General features: G+C 52.0%; 1 protein-coding gene across 5 annotated transcripts in view; it reads right to left on the minus strand.

The window, feature by feature from the left end:
* SYNE3 (spectrin repeat containing nuclear envelope family member 3) overlaps positions 1-15,254 on the minus strand; it is a 109,258-nt gene that overhangs the window by 58,387 nt on the left and 35,617 nt on the right. For all 5 annotated transcript variants that reach the window (XM_019010127.4, XM_055361891.2, XM_055361892.2 and 2 more), the window contains exons 2-4: positions 10,919-11,076; positions 3,127-3,299; positions 1,264-1,573 (exon numbers count right to left, since the gene is read on the minus strand). In XM_019010127.4, coding sequence (XP_018865672.4) covers positions 1,264-1,573; positions 3,127-3,299; positions 10,919-11,062 — 627 coding nt within the window. In that variant the 5' untranslated portion in view covers positions 11,063-11,076. The remainder of the gene's footprint in view (positions 1-1,263; positions 1,574-3,126; positions 3,300-10,918; positions 11,077-15,254) is intronic.

Below are 15,254 nucleotides of genomic sequence, written 5' to 3' on the forward strand. Positions count from 1 at the left end.
AGGAGGAGCCCAGCTGAAGCCAACAGAAAGCCACTCTCAGGTGGTGTCCCAGTTGCAGGCTTCTGCAGATGTACCCTGCTTAGGCTGAGCTCAGAGCTCAAAAGGACAACGCCCCCCAAGGAAACAATCTACCATGTCAGGGGACACATAGGTGCCTGACGTGGAACTTCAGCCTTAGACCTGGAACCTCAGCCACTGGAAAAATCTGATGGGGACTGTAAAATACATATGTTTAGAATGATTGCAAATATAAGCTATATCTGGGAGGAATGCAAAATCTCAGGGGGAAAATGACACAATTTGTTAAAAAGAACAGGGAGACATAATACAGAACCAAATAAAATTGCTAACAAATGTAATTGAACTTGATAACTCAATGAACTGTTTCCAAATAAGGCAAGAATGGGGTGAGGAAATGCAGACAGAGAATGGACAGAGGGACTGGGGCAAGGGCAAGAGAGAGCAAGGAGGAAACACTGAAGGAGAAGGATTAAAGGGCAGGAGGAGGAAGGGAGGGGAGGAGGGAGAGAGGAAGAGAGAGAAAGGAGGAGAAGGGCGCAGCTGTTTGGATCAAAGTGAACATCACAGTCCGTCAGTCAGTCGGTCAACACACCTATATGTATATTAAGCACTGCGAAACACTGGGTATCTGGATGGTAGATAATGGCGGATGCGTGAGTGGTTGGTGGAAGAGTTGGTAGGTGAGGATTGGGGGATGGGTAGCTAGGTGGGTGGACGGCGGGATAAACGAGTGGGTGATGGTCGATAGTGGGTAGACAGGTGATGAAGGGGTAGGCAGTGGAGAGACGGATGAGTGAATGGGTGAGTGAGGAAGAGGTGGCTGGGTTGATGGGTAGCTGAATGAGTAGATAGATGAATGGCTGGGCGATTAAGTGGTTGAAGAGATGAATAGGAGATTGATCAGGCTGGTGGGGAAGTAGATGGATGAGTGAGTCAACAGATGGGTGGGAGAATACAGGGATGAACAAATGGTGGGGTAGATAGGTGAATGGGGTGGTGTGTGGGTGGATAGTGAAGGGGAGATTTGGTGATTTAGTGGGGAGGTAGATGGGTGAGTAGGTAGACAGATGGATGGGAGGGTGGTTGGATAGTGAACAGGTGAGTAGATGGATTGATAGTAGAAAGATAGATTGATAGTAGGTAAATAGCTTGATAGTAGGCAAACAGTGGCTGGAATGGGTAGATAAGGGTGGATACGTGGATGGGTGGGTGAGGATATAGCCCACTCAGCCTCACCCTCACCTGCGCCTTGGCCTTCACTGCATCGTACTCAGCCTTCATTCTCTTCTGGGCATCTTCGTCCACGCTGGGGTCCCCGATCCTGTTGAACAGGGAGGCTGCCTCCTCCAGCAGCCGGTCCAGGAGCACCGCCTGGTTGTCCACGTTGTGCAGCAGCACCTGGGCATGGCTCAGCTGCCACTGCTTCTCCTTCAGGCCCAGCTGGAGCTCGATGTGGGGCTCCAGCGTGACCATCATCTTCTGGAACCAGCGGTAGAACTCATCTCGGGCCAGCAGGTACTCGCTCCAGTGCAGCCACACCCACTCGATGCGGCTGTGGGCACAGAGACCTCAAGGTTGTGAGGGAACCAGCCACCTGCCTCCCGGGTCGGGGGTCTGTGCTGTCACCCCCTCCCCAATACTAGCGGGCTGTGGTCTGGGGGCATGATGATGCCCTTTCTGGTCTCTGAGTCACCTGGACAGCTTGTTTACACTCCAGATTCTAGACCCTCCCTCAGTCCTACTGGATAAGACCCTCTGCCCAGTAAATAAGCTCCCTGCATGAGGGTAGGAGCCAGGGGAGCTCAGACTCCAAACTTCCTCCCAGAACCACCAGTTTTGGGGATGCATCTTGGGGAGCCGTTTACCTCCAGCACCTTAAATCCTGGCCCTGAACTCCCACTGTCAATGCACAGACACCCCCAGTCATTTCTCTCTGGCACTGGGGCTCTGAACACAGTTTCTCCAGGCCCCTGGCACACGCACACCCACTAATATTAGGAGCAGACTGCGGTTGGGATGTGTCCAGTCACCTACAGAGCACTTTGGATCTGTCTTTACTAACAGCAGGCATGGCCTAAAGCTCAAGCTCAGATCCCCAGCCTGTCTCCCTGGGGGCTGGTGGTCGGTGTCCTTAGACTGGCTTCCCAGCAGCCTGCTTGTCTCTGACCCTTCCCCACGGCTGGGGTGAAGGAGGAGCTCCTGCCATGTGGAATGCTGCCCCACTGACATCTGTGACATCTGCATCTGTGGGCTCGTTGCACCCAATGGGGACGGAAGGCTGGGAGCCTGTGTGTGGGTTCCAGGGGTGCTGTGAACTCACTCTGCAACCCTGCCTCTTCACATGCCTTAGTTTCTCCATCTCTAACATGGAGGTGGCTGTATCTCCCCAGCCAACATCAAGTCACTTTGTTCGGAATTTCCAGCGCAAGGATTTAGAAAGCAGGAAGCACTGTGCAAAGTCATTCCCATCTCCATGCACATCCTTGCTTTATAAAAATGGAGATGATACTGGCAGCTCTTCTTTACTGAGGGCCTACTTTGTGCCAAGCAGTGTGCTTCGCTCTTGATATTTGCTATCCCCTTCTAACTTCCTAACAACCTTCAAGGAGCACTTGATTACTCCCATTCTCCAGAGAGGTGCTTGAGGTTCAGCGAGGTCAAGTAACTTTCCCAAACCACATAGCAAGTAACCAGCAGGACAAGAGTCAATGCCAGGTCTGTCCGAGTGTTTGCTCCCCACCACCCCCTGTCCCAGCCAACCACCACCCAGCTTCCTGGTACAAGCAGGGAATCTGGCTACAGTGCTAGCAGGGCCCCAGGCCTTCTTTCTCCAGAGCCACTGTGCCATGCTCTGGAGGATGCACACACGGTAAGTCTCTTAGGAATTGCTGACAAAACACACTGGGTTCCCAGTGTCTATTATCATCATTCAACTGATTATAATTAGAAAGAGGCAGGCAGGGCTGGCCCTAATCCCAAGAGAATATCCTGTCCCCCGGAATCCCGGGACTGGAGAAGTGTCTCTTGGGCAGAGGGCCCAAGCTAGTGTCACAGTGGGCAAGGAGGGTAAATGGCAGCTGTGGACAAAGGCCCTGGATGCCCTACCTGTGACAGTGAGTCATGTAGGTGACTGTCTCCTCCCATTGGGCCTTGATGTCCTTCAGCCGGGCCAGGATCCCGGGCTTCTGGTCCGCAGGGCAGCATGCCAAGAGGGCTTCGGCCATCCGTAGCACGAGGTCCACCTTCACACGCCCCTCAGGCTCCAGCTGGCATATTTTCTGTTGTGGACACACAAGCCAGTTTCCAGGGTTGGCAAAAGGCAGACAGGCACAACCTTGGGAAGATAGTGGCATGGTGCAAAGAGCCAGGACTCAAAGGCCAGAGGATCTGGGATTCACATCACAGCCCCTGCACCCCTTCTTGTGGGGTCTTGGGCAACCTGCTAATAGCTCTGAGGGTAGGAGGTGGGAGCAAAGGCGATTAGCATGCTGGGTGCTGTCCGATGAATGGCTCTCTCCTTCCTCACTCGGCCCATTTCTAGAGTGTGAACTCAGACAAGTTTCATTCTCTCCTTGGACTTGGTTTTCTCATTTGTAAAGTGCAAGTATTAATCGTATCTATCTCTCAGATTTTTTTCAGGATTAAACGATGAGAAAATGCATTTGAGGTACATGTCTCAGTGTGCAGCGTGAGCATCTACCTCTCAGGGGGACTGCGAGGAGCTGGCCCAACCCAGGGCCCAGCTGAGCCTCCAGAATCATCTCTGTCTTTCGCAATTTGCACCAGAGCCTTGCTCCTGAGGCTGCTCCCACCAGAGACCAAGAGCAGCTGGGACACTGAAGCAGCTCCCTTCCTGGGAGATGCTGAGTGAGTGACTGTAAGTCACAAACAGCTCATGTTCCTGCAAACTGCCTTAGAACCCACAGCGGTCTGAGATGGCCCCTCCTGACCCTGCTCCTTCCTCCCTGCTCTCCTGGGCTCGGGATCATATCTGCATCCCTCTGACCAGCCTCTCCTGGCTCCCTTCCTCCCGATATTCTCCCAGGGGGATCCCCCTAATAAATACCATGCACATTTCATCTCATCTTGGTGTCAGCTTCTTGGAGGACTAAGACCAATGCATGATGTCCAGCAAATAGTAAGTGTCCAAGTAATGCTAGCTATTGTCATTGCTGTTACTATTCCAGTTCAGGGGCAGCTAAGGCTTGGTCTCTGTAGGCAAATATGACTGGATTCCAATCCCAGGGCCACTCCTTTCTACTGCTGTGACCTTTGTCACGGGAGTTACATTCTCTAGGCCTAAGAATGAGGGAAGATAAGCATTAGGTAATGTAGGGAGAGCCATGAGCACGCTGCCCAGCCCACACCGCATCCCAGTCACTACCTGCTCACTATTATTATTATCATCCTTATCTTTGGATATGTCTTTACCAACAGCAGGCATGGCCTAAAGCTCAAGCTCAGATCCCCAGCCTGTCTCCCTGGGGGCTAGTGGTCAGTGTCCTTAGACTGGCTTCCCAGCAGCCTGCTTGTCTCTGACCCTTCCCCATGGCTGGGGTGAAGGAGAGCTCCTGCCAGGTGGAATGCTGCCCCACTGACAGCTGTGTGACCCCAGGCAGGTCACTAGGCTACTCTGGATCTCCCTTTTTCATCCTGAGACAATGATAACAGTCTCTGCTTGTCCACCTCCCAGGGTTATAATATTAATTTTAAAAACACTTTTATCCAGGTACAGTGCTGCATGCCTATAATCCTAGCACTCTGGGAGGCTGAGGCAGGAGAATTGCTCGAGCTTAGGAGTTTGAGACCAGCCTGGACAACACAGTGAGACCATGTCTCCACAAAAAAAAAAAAAAAAAAAAAATTAAAAATTAGCCGGATGTAGTGGCATATGCCTGTAGTCCCAGCTACTTGGGAGGCTGATGTGGGAGGATCGCTTGAGCTTGGGAGGTCGAGGCTGCAGTGAGCCGTGATCAAACCACTACGCTCCAGCCTGGGTGCCACAGCGAGACCATGTCTCAAAAAATAATATTAAAAATAATAATAAAATAAAAACACTATGAATTAAACATGGGTATAAGTTAGTGTACTTTGTAAACTGTTGAACAATTATGTAGACCCTTCCCCAATGTGTGCAAATGGGCAATGGTCCCCATCCTTTTCTTACTCCATACAATAATCGTTGATGATGACGATGATGATGACGACGATGATAATAGTATAGGAGGACTTCCCCTCCTACCTGTGTTATCAAAGAGTGAGGCAAACAAGCTCCTTCCAAAGGCTGTCTCTGTGTGCATGTGAGCGGAGGGTGCTCAGGGAGAGTGAAGAATGGGAAGATTCCTCAAGAGAGGGAAAGAGGGTTTGTTTGGCCAAGTAGCAGGATGTGGCAGGGGCCCAGGGGGTGGTGGCCACAGCAAGTACCCACACAGGGACCCCGAGTCCCTCTCAGCAGCGAGCAACGATGGGGAAAACAAAAGTACCATAGTGGCCAGTATGGCCTGAAGACCCAAGGGCCAGTGTGGAATGTTCTAGACTGAATACGATTATCCACCCAGGATGTTTCACACCACCCAAGGGCAGGGTTCCACAGCATGGCTGAGGATGAATTTGTTGCCATTCAGAGAGAGATTTAATTTGATTAAAAATAATAGTAGGCCAGGTGTGGTGACGCATGCCTGTAATCCCAGCAGTTTGGGAGACCAAGGCAGGAGGATCACTGAGGCCAGGAGTATGCAACCACCCTGGGCAAGATAGTGATGCCACATCTCTCCAAAAGCATTTTTTCTAATTAAAAAAAAGAAAAAACTAGCCAGGCACAGTGACATATACCTGTAGTCCTAGTTACTCAAGAGGCTGAGGCAGGAAGATTGCTTGAGCCCAGGAGGTTGAGGCTGCAGTGAGCCATGATCACACCACTGCACTCCAGCCTGGGCAGCAGGGCAAGACCCTGTCACTAAAAACTAAAAATAAGAAAAAAAGAGCCGGGTGTGGTGGCTCACGCCTGTAATCCCAACACTTTGGGAGGCCGAGGCGGGCAGATCACGAGGTCAGGAGTTTGAGACCATCCTGGCCAACATGGTGAAACACCGTCTCTACTGAAAATACAAAAATTAGCCAGGCGTGGTGGCGTGCACCTGTGATCCTAGCTACTCAAGAGGCTGAGGCAGGAGACTTGCTTGAACCTGGGAGGCAGACGTTGCAGTGAGCCGAGATCACAACACTGCACTCCAGCCATCACACCACTGCACTCCAGCCTGGGCAACAGAGCAACACGCCGTCTCAGGGAAAAAAAAAAAAAAAAGTAAGATGATATTTCTGATTCCCAGAAATGTGAAAGGAGACTTCATATTCCCCAAGCTGGCAAGACAATGAGTCCGATTTTACAAACAAGGGAGCTGGGGACCCACAGAAACCACCAGCCTTGAGGAATGATTCTCTACAGCTGCCAGGGAAGCCTCCTCCACACCTGCTCCCAGCTTCAGCTCAGATGGAGTCCCGCTCTGAAAATCACAGGAGCCAACAACTCTGGGGAAGAAGTGAAATTCCATCTCCCTTGGCCACACCCAGAAGGAGCAGCCAGGTCTGGAATGTCCCATGCGGACAATGGCCCCTTCTCCAAAGCCTGGTGTCCTGACTGTGTGGTCCCCCAGACCCCTGGACCTTTGTCCTTCTTATCCTCATGAAAGGGGTACAGGCTGGACAGAAGGGGACACAAAGACCCGAGACCCGCTGCCTTTTCAAGGGAGTGAGTTTGATGCTTCTTTACCAAGGCAGAGGAGCTGGCTGGTCCAAAGGCAGGCAAGACACCAAGCCCCCTTCCCCCACCTGGAGAAGAAACGTCTGCCCTGAAAGATCAACCTGTAGGAAGTTTATTGGAGGCCTGAAGCCAGGGGAGGCCAGAGGCTGTGGCTAGGCTGGAAAAGCCAAATTTTGAGAAGTAGATTCCACTCTTTTTCACTGCGCTGATGATTACACCCTTTGGCTGGTGTGAGATTCTTTTATAGCCCATCACCAGCAAGGACACAGTTCACGAGTGCTTGGCAAGGGCTGAGCGGCCAACTGGGAGAAAGTACTTGAACTGCAGCCACAGAATTATTCCAATTTGTAGCAGCCAATGAGGGCAAGGGGAAGGTGGGGATCGGATGTAAGGAAACACCTTGGAGAGAAGAATCAGGAGACCAGGAAAGTGGAGGAATAGGGTTAATCAGGGTTTTCCCTCAACCCAGCCAAGACCAGGTGACCCCCAGCTGAGCATTATGCTGAGTGCTAGGGTCCTGGATGAACAAGCTGGTAGGAAAGAGGGCTACAGATAAGAGCGCAGATGACTGCAAAAAGGGCCAGAAGAGACCACAAAGTAGTATGAGAGCTCAAGGAGGGATGGGAGAAATCCAGGAAGGCTTTGTGGAGGAGGTGGCATTGGCATCAAGCCTGCAGGTCTCTAATTAAAGACAACTGGAGAAGGATATTTGAGCAAAGGTAGGGAAGTAAGATATATTGAAGGATGAATGCATTGGGAAGCCAAGCCTTGAGAAACACCAGGATGCTCCTGACCAAGAGGGTGGCCCAGAAGCTGGTGAGGAAGCTGCCTGGCTCAGGCCAGGACCCAGATACAGGACAAGGGAGCCTGAGATCGTGCCACTGCACTCCAGCCTGGGCAACAGAGCAAGACTCCATCTCAATAAACAAATAAATACATATGCTGGAACCTGGGAGTGTGGCTGGAAGCTCCTAAGACCCACTCCTGGAGGCTCTGGGGATGGGCAGGGACACTTGGTATGCTGTGTATCCCAGCTTCTAAAACCACAAGAAACAATCGCTTCCATTTCGCCAGCTCTGCCAGCATACCCTGCACTGTGCATACAAGCATGTCTATAAATGATCCTCCTTAATCCTCCCTCCTTCCTGAAAGGCAGCAGCTATCACTCTCCCCGGAAGCAAGCTGAAGCCAGAGAGCTCTGGGAAGTCCTTCTGAGGTGCCACAGCCATGGCAGACTTTGGAGCCCAGGCCTGCAGACCCAGTAGCCAAGCTCTCAACCCAGGAGCGATGGGTTCTCCAGTCACACCTTACAGAAAGCCCCCACCCCACGAGGATTCTGGAGTTTCCCTTAGCCCCTCGGGAACACAAGGGGTGAGGGGGTTCGTTCCTGCTCTACAGATGGGAACATGAGGTCCCCGGAAGGCATGGGACATCCTCCCGGCTGCATGGCTATTAAGGGTCAGAACTGGATCAGAGCCCACGTCCCTGTCACTGCAGCAAACAGGCACTGGAGACAAGCCAACAGAGTTGGTGGAGGAAGCACAAGAGAGACCCCAGCACCCGGGGGCAGATCCCATGGGTAGGTCGAGAAGCACTAGCTGCCCCCTCTTACCAGCTGGCAACAGGAAAATGTTTTCTTTCTTATTGTGAAATTGGTTTTGAAGTGGCAAAACACACAGTAAATGAAGCATGCCGGAGCCCTGTGGGAGGAGACAGTGGCAGAACGCTCGGGCCATGACTCCCCTCTGCCTGGACTCCCACCCCCTCGGGGCTCACAGAAGTGCTGCCTCTGGCTTCCAGGGCCCATCCACCCTGGTCCTGCCAATGTGTCTTCCTAAGGACCACCCTTGACTTTGCTTAAACCAGAACCACCACCTGGAGGGAAAGACCTGCCAGCAAAGGGTAGAGAGTTTGAAATGCTAAGCACCCTAACACAGTGGGCACCCAGGCAGGGCTGTGATGTTCACAGACAGGCAAGGTCAGGAGCTGGGGCTGAGAAAGGGGGAAACTGGTCAGGAGAGATGCACTGACAGGAGGGTTTCATTTCTTGTGCACACCCAGACCCACACAAAAGAGCATTCCAAGCAGAGGCAACACATGGACAAAGGCTTGGCGATGGAAGGTCTAGGAGGTCTTCTGCCAATCAAAGGAGGGCATGAGCTTGCAAGGTATGACAGTGGCTGGAGGTAAGGCTGGTGTGAGCTTGGGAGGTGTGACAGTGGCTGGAGCTAAGGCCAGTGTGAGCTTTTGAGGTGTGACAGTGGCTGGAGCTAAGGCCAGTGTGAGCTTGCAAGGTGCGATAGTGGCTGGAGCTAAGGCTGTTGTGAGTTTGCGAGGTGTGACAGTGGCTGGAGCTAAGGCTGGTGTGAGCTTGAGAGGTGTGACAGTGGCTGGAGCTCAGGCCTTTGTGAGTTTGTGAGGTGTGACAGTGGCTGGAGCTAAGGCCAGTGTGAGCTTGGGAGGTATGACAGTGGCTGGAACTAAGGCTGGTGTGAGCTTGCGAGGTGTGACAGTGGCTGGAGCTAAGGCTGGTACGAGCTTGTGAGGTGTGACAGTGGCTGGAACTAAGGCTGGTGTGAGCTTGCGAGGTATGACAGTGGCTGGAGCTAAGGCTGGTGTGATCTTGGGAGGTGTGACAGCGTGGAGAGCTAAGGCTGGAAAAGAGAGTGGTGCAGATAGTGGGGGACTTTTGAAGCCAGGTGAAGTTTGCTTTTTCTTTGGTGGACAGTGAGAGCCATGGAAGGTTTTAGAGGAAGAGAATAACATCATGGGACCCACGTTAGGGGTGTGCCTCATACATGCTTGTGCAGTTGCCCTGATTGTTTGCATACGTGTCTCCATTAGGCTGGGAACCCTCAAAAGCAGGGTGGGCCTCACCCACCTGCACAGCTCCAGCCCTGGCATAGGGATGGCAGAAAGCAGGGGGTATTCCACTCTTGGGTGATCTGTGAGGGAGCTTCCCAGACAGAAGGTGAAGGGAGCACAGCAGAGAGCTTGAACGTGAGAGGGCTCTCCAGGCACAGGACACAGTGTGAGGAGACTCCATTTCCCCAGCTGCAAATGCAGACAATGGCTCCTGCCTCTGGATGTGGCGGTGACACTGAAATCAAACACTGACTCGGAAAGGTGATGAGGATTGTGAATTCCCACGGTCCACTTCCAGAAAGGGCATGAGATATATGCAATATGGTGCACAGTGCACAGAATTGAGAAGACAACACACACAAAGGAAACACACAAGGAACCAGCTGTGGGGTCACCACTGCTTCCAGCCTGGCTGGGTGACTGGTTTGCTGCGGGAGAAGGCAGTACCCCACCCCCCACTAAGAACAACCATTGTTGGGTGATAAATTAGAATTATGGGATATCTAAATGGATGTGACCCCAGAGGTGTGGAAATCAACTGCTCCATTTGCAGATGGGAAAACTGAAGCCCATAGTGGGGCAGGGATTTGACCAAGGTCACACAGCAATCTAGCATCAGCAAGGAGATTATAACTCCGGCCTCCGACTCTTAGCTCAGTATTCTTCCCTCTTGTCCCCGGGACACGGGCGACCCACCCTCAGACAGGGGCACCACGATGCCAGGCCAGGCACTGGGCACCAGCACTTAGTGCTACATAGTCTTGTGCCAGGTGGGGTGGGTAAAGCCAGACTCTGGTTCTGGAGAAGCTCAAGAAGTCACTCCTTGCTGGGCAGAGCCCCTTCCCCGCTCCTCTGGAGGAAGACCTTGGCCAACCCAGATCTGGCAGGGACCCCAACCAGGCAGAAGCAGAGAAGGGGTGGGAAGCCACCCCAGCAAGGGCTGGGGACCCACCAGGCTGCACGGGTCCCCCCTGCAGGGACAGGAGGATGAGAGGACAGGCTCTAGTTCCTTGTCATCAGAGTGTGTTCCAAGGACCAGCAAAAATGGTATCACCTGGAACTTGTCAAAAGCAAAGTCTCAGACTTCACCTCCACGACCCGATCAGAGTCTACACTTAAACAAAATCTCCAGGAGATCTGTGTGCACATCAGAGTTTGAGAAACATTGGTTTAGTCCACCCTTGCCTTTAACAGATAGGAAACCTGAGGTCTGAGGGCGGGGTGGGATGGGGCCAAGACCACACGGCCATCTGAGGCCACGCCTCTGCATACCTCGGTCTCCCACAGCCTGGCCTCCAGGGCCGCGCGGGGTCCCTGCGTGTTGTCATTGACCTGCAGCTGGTCCTGCACAGCCTTCATCCATGCCTGGGCATCCTCCACGCTCCTGTCAAAGTCCTCCTGGGGCTGCTGAGTCATGGCACCTGCAGGGGCTGAAGAAAGGGCCACAGATAAGGCCAACAGGCAGGAATGTAGAGGGCTGTGAAAAGGCCCCCGGCAGGACACCTGGGACAGGCCCACTCCCACCACCAACCCTCCCCTGGTGCTCCCAGTTGGGCAATATGGCCAAAGTTGAGCACGTTTGTCAGGACTGGAATTAGGCAGGGAAGGAAAACAGGTCTGGCCTCTGGGAGAACTGGCCCAGGGCTCTGGCCTGGCAAAACTGCTTTGTCTTTGGTCTCTCAGGTTCCCTGCTTCCTCTTCTCGCAGCTTGGGGCCCAGAGGCAATTCTCGTCTGTCTATTCAGATTGCACGCTCTCCAAAAGAGGACGTCAAAACCCGCAGTCTGAAACGTCTGGACCCATAATGATCTTGATTTGAATGGATCAAAGAGGCCTCAACCTAAGGAACACTGTTCTGGGCATGGGCCAAGCTGACACCAGCCCTGAGCTCTCCCTGAGATGAACCTCTCAGGCTGGGGATGGCCGTGTTAGGTGCATGCTGTCCCCACCACTCCACCAACCTGGGTCCATGGGCAGGTGCTGCTAAAGTTACCCACTGAGCCACTCCCCTCTGACCTCCGCGCAGCACTCCTTGCAACCACTGAAAACGAACACAGTGCTTGAGATGCAACCCGCTTGCTATGCCGGCCCTAGGTAACACCTGCCTGCTGGCATAGGTCACCCACCAGACACCCCTTTTGCTGGACTGTCCATTTGACTTCCCCTGGGCTATGGCTACAAAGCCTCAGATTTTCTCCTGTGACTTTCTTAAAATCCCAGTTAGTCCAGGCAAAACTCTTCTGTATTCCAGTTCTAGTTGTCTGCATATAGCAACCATGTGACTGCTTTGAACTAAAGTTATTTGTATTTGCATTTTATTCAAAAAGTGTCTGGTTTATCCTCCAATCTCCCACAATACCTTGTACAGAGTAAGGCCAATGTTGTTAAATGAGCCCAGAATGGGTATAAAGTTTAACACATCAAAAAACTCAACATGGCATTATTTAAAATGGCAAAACAAAACCAGAAACAACCCACATGCCTAATTATAGGAGATTGCTTAAGTAAGTTATGGTACACTTGCACTTTAGAATATTATGCATCCAGCAAAAAGGAGGCTTAAAATGAATTTGTGAATGGGAATTTTTAGGATATAATGGCAATACCAAAAAAGAGACAAAATTATATATTAGGTAGTCACAACTCAACAACTAGTAAAAGCAAAACAAAACATTAACAAAAACTCATAGAAAAAGGCTGGGGCCAGGCATGGTGGCTCATGCCTATAATTCCAGAACTTTGGGAGGCTTAGGCAGGAGGATCGCTTGAGCCCAGGAGTTCAAGAAAAAGGCCAGGACGTCTTGCCATTAAAGGGTCTATGTGATCAAGTCAGGGCTGTGTGCAGTGGCCTTAGCCCCTTCCAGGCCTGGCTTTTAAGCACATTTCATGGGAACCTCAGGCCTCTCTCTCCCTGGCATTGGGGGAGAGGCACAGTGACCTTGAAGGCCACTTGGTTGAGATGGGTAGGACCACCATTGGAAGTTGTTTTTTTTCCCCTTTTTTTCTCTATTAAGCACTTAGAATTTACTTTACAATTTTTATTACATTACAGTAAAAATCATCACTATTAAAAATAAAAATTGTCTTCACTCATCAGTTAGTAAGTATCTACTGGGAAGCTGGGCACCATCCCCAGGCCCTGCACGGGGCCAGAGGAAGCTTCGAGGAGAACCCACAAGAGAGAAGGAGAAAATGGAAGAGGCCATCAGACGCATGCTGGGCCAAAGGATGTGGGCTGGCCAGGGGGAGGTGGGCGACGTAGCGGGCTGTGCTCTGGAAACCCGTCCTGTGATTCTCCCAATGAGTTGCTTTCCTTTCAGACCTGTTTTGACTTTTTTGTAACAACTTAATATGTTCCCTGTAGCCACTCCCTGCCTTTGAATGCTTTATTTGAAAAGCACATTGGATGTGCAAGCATTTAAATGTATTTGTTGTGGCTCTAATTTCTCAGCTAGTGTGTGACTTGAATGGCTTCCAAAAACTCAGCTTTTATTTTTATTAAGCAAAGAATGGGAGGGACAGAGACGAGTCCTGCTGAGTCTCAGATGACAGGACAGTGGGGAAGCGTGGCTCTAATCATCAAGAGGCAGCGAGGCTTTAGAGCGCCCCTTCTTGTTGGCAATGCCCGTGACCTGTGAGGCTCAGTGGTTGGTGTCTGGAGGGTATAGCAGATGAAACCCAGGGACCCGGTGGGGTTGAGCAGGTGGGGATGCTCAGCCCAACCGAACTGTGGGCTGGGCGAGGCTGCAGGCAGAGTTCAGGAGACCTGAGCCTCCTCTGCAATTCTGCCTATTTTGCTTCAGTTCCATGAAACACAGGACTTAAGCACATGCTAAGAGGCAGGCCTGATGCTATGATCGTAGCATCAAATAAGCAGACAGCAGACACTATCCTACTCTAAAGAAGCTCTCAGAGGAGCTTCTTCACCACCTAATGTGGTATTAGGGACAGTTGAACAGGGAGTCTGTGAGGGACCTCTGAGGTTGTGGGTTGAGAGGGTCGATGTTACTGTGACCCCTGCATGCCAGATCCTGGGGACCAGCTTCTGCCCTGGGACTACCAGACTGCTCTGGGTCCTCCCCTTTTCTGCCCGTCGGACCCCTCCTCAGCCAGCCTAGAGCACTGCTTCCTGTGTCACCACTCCCTGTAAGGCAGGCCGAGGTAAGCCAGCCTCCCACAGCCATTGCACAGGCGCTGGTCACTCCCTGAACCCCTTGCAAGGAAGAATGGTCTGGGGGACACTGTCTATTGGCAGAGGTATACTCTTCCTGTAAAGGGTCAGGTAGAAAATGTTTTTAGCTGTCTCGGGCCACAAACAGTCTCTGTTGCATAGTCTCCCTTGCTTTTACGACCCTTCGAAAATGTCAGACCCTTTCTTAGCTCACTGGCTAGACAAAAACACACCACGAGGGCACTTGGCCTATAGGCTGTCATGAGCCATCCCCTATCTCAGGTGGTCCAAGGCTACAACCAGCAACTGCAGAAAGCCCAGCAGGCAGCAAAGCTAGCTGGCTAAGTGACCCCACAGGCATGTGTCTGGGAAAGAGTCAGCCATGAGGCCAGAAGGACCTAGAATTGGTCCCAGTGGTCAAGACCCCATGACTCACTAGCTGTGTGGCATCTGGCTGGTCACTTAACCTCTCTGGGTGTCCATATTCTCATCTGGAAAATGGGGATAACACCTAGATTTAATTAATTTAAAAACCCATCCAGGTGCAGTGGCTCATGCCTGTAATCCCAGCAGTTTGGGAGGCTGATACGGGAGGATCACTTGAGCACAGGACCAGCCCAAGCAGCATAGTGAGACCTCGTCTCTACCAAAAAAAAAAAAAAAAAATTAGCCAGGTGGGAGGATCACTTGAGTCCGGAAGGTCCAGGCGGCATTGAGCTATGATGGTACCACTGCACCCTAGCCTGGGTGAGAGAGAGAGATTCTGTCTCTAAAATAAATAAATAAATAAAATTCTAAAAAAATTGCCCAGAACCTGGAGCACACACCATGCTTGGAAATAGTTCCTTTTTACCAAACACACAGGTGTTGGGTGGAGGGCCTTCCTTCCTTGGGAACCTGCATCCAGACAGCAGCTGTCTCACCAGCTCAAGGTTGGGGGAGCATAGGAACTGGGTTACCAGCTGATAGACTAATGAGTCAGTGCACTAAGTGGCTGCTGAGTACAGGTGCTGAGGATGTGTGGCTCTGGCCTGGTGAGGCTCCATGTCCAGTGCAGTGGGGGTGGAGGGCAGGGATGGACGCACAGTAAGGCAGCTACAGTGAGGCCAGCATGAGTTTTGAGACAGGAGGACAGGGGCCACAGGACCTCAAAGGAGTGGTTGTCACCTGGCTCAAGGAAGGTGGCTGGGAGGCACTGCCTGCTGAGGGCACCGGAGCTGGCAAGGGTTAGGCATTGGAAGGGGCGGGTAGGAGACAGCTCCAGGCCAGGGTGTGTGGAGGAGGGAAGCGCTCTGCACTCAAAGGTGGGCTGAGACTGGGGTCACTGCAGAAATGGCAGACGCACACGGCCAAGGACAATGAGAAAAGGTTGCAGGAGTGAGCAGAGCCAGCATGCCTCTCTGGCACGGGAGAAGTTTCGACTCTGGACTGGTTGAAT

This window comes from Gorilla gorilla, chromosome 15 (genome assembly GCF_029281585.2).
Source record: "Gorilla gorilla gorilla isolate KB3781 chromosome 15, NHGRI_mGorGor1-v2.1_pri, whole genome shotgun sequence".
In the NCBI taxonomy this organism is placed as follows: domain Eukaryota; kingdom Metazoa; phylum Chordata; class Mammalia; order Primates; family Hominidae; genus Gorilla; species Gorilla gorilla.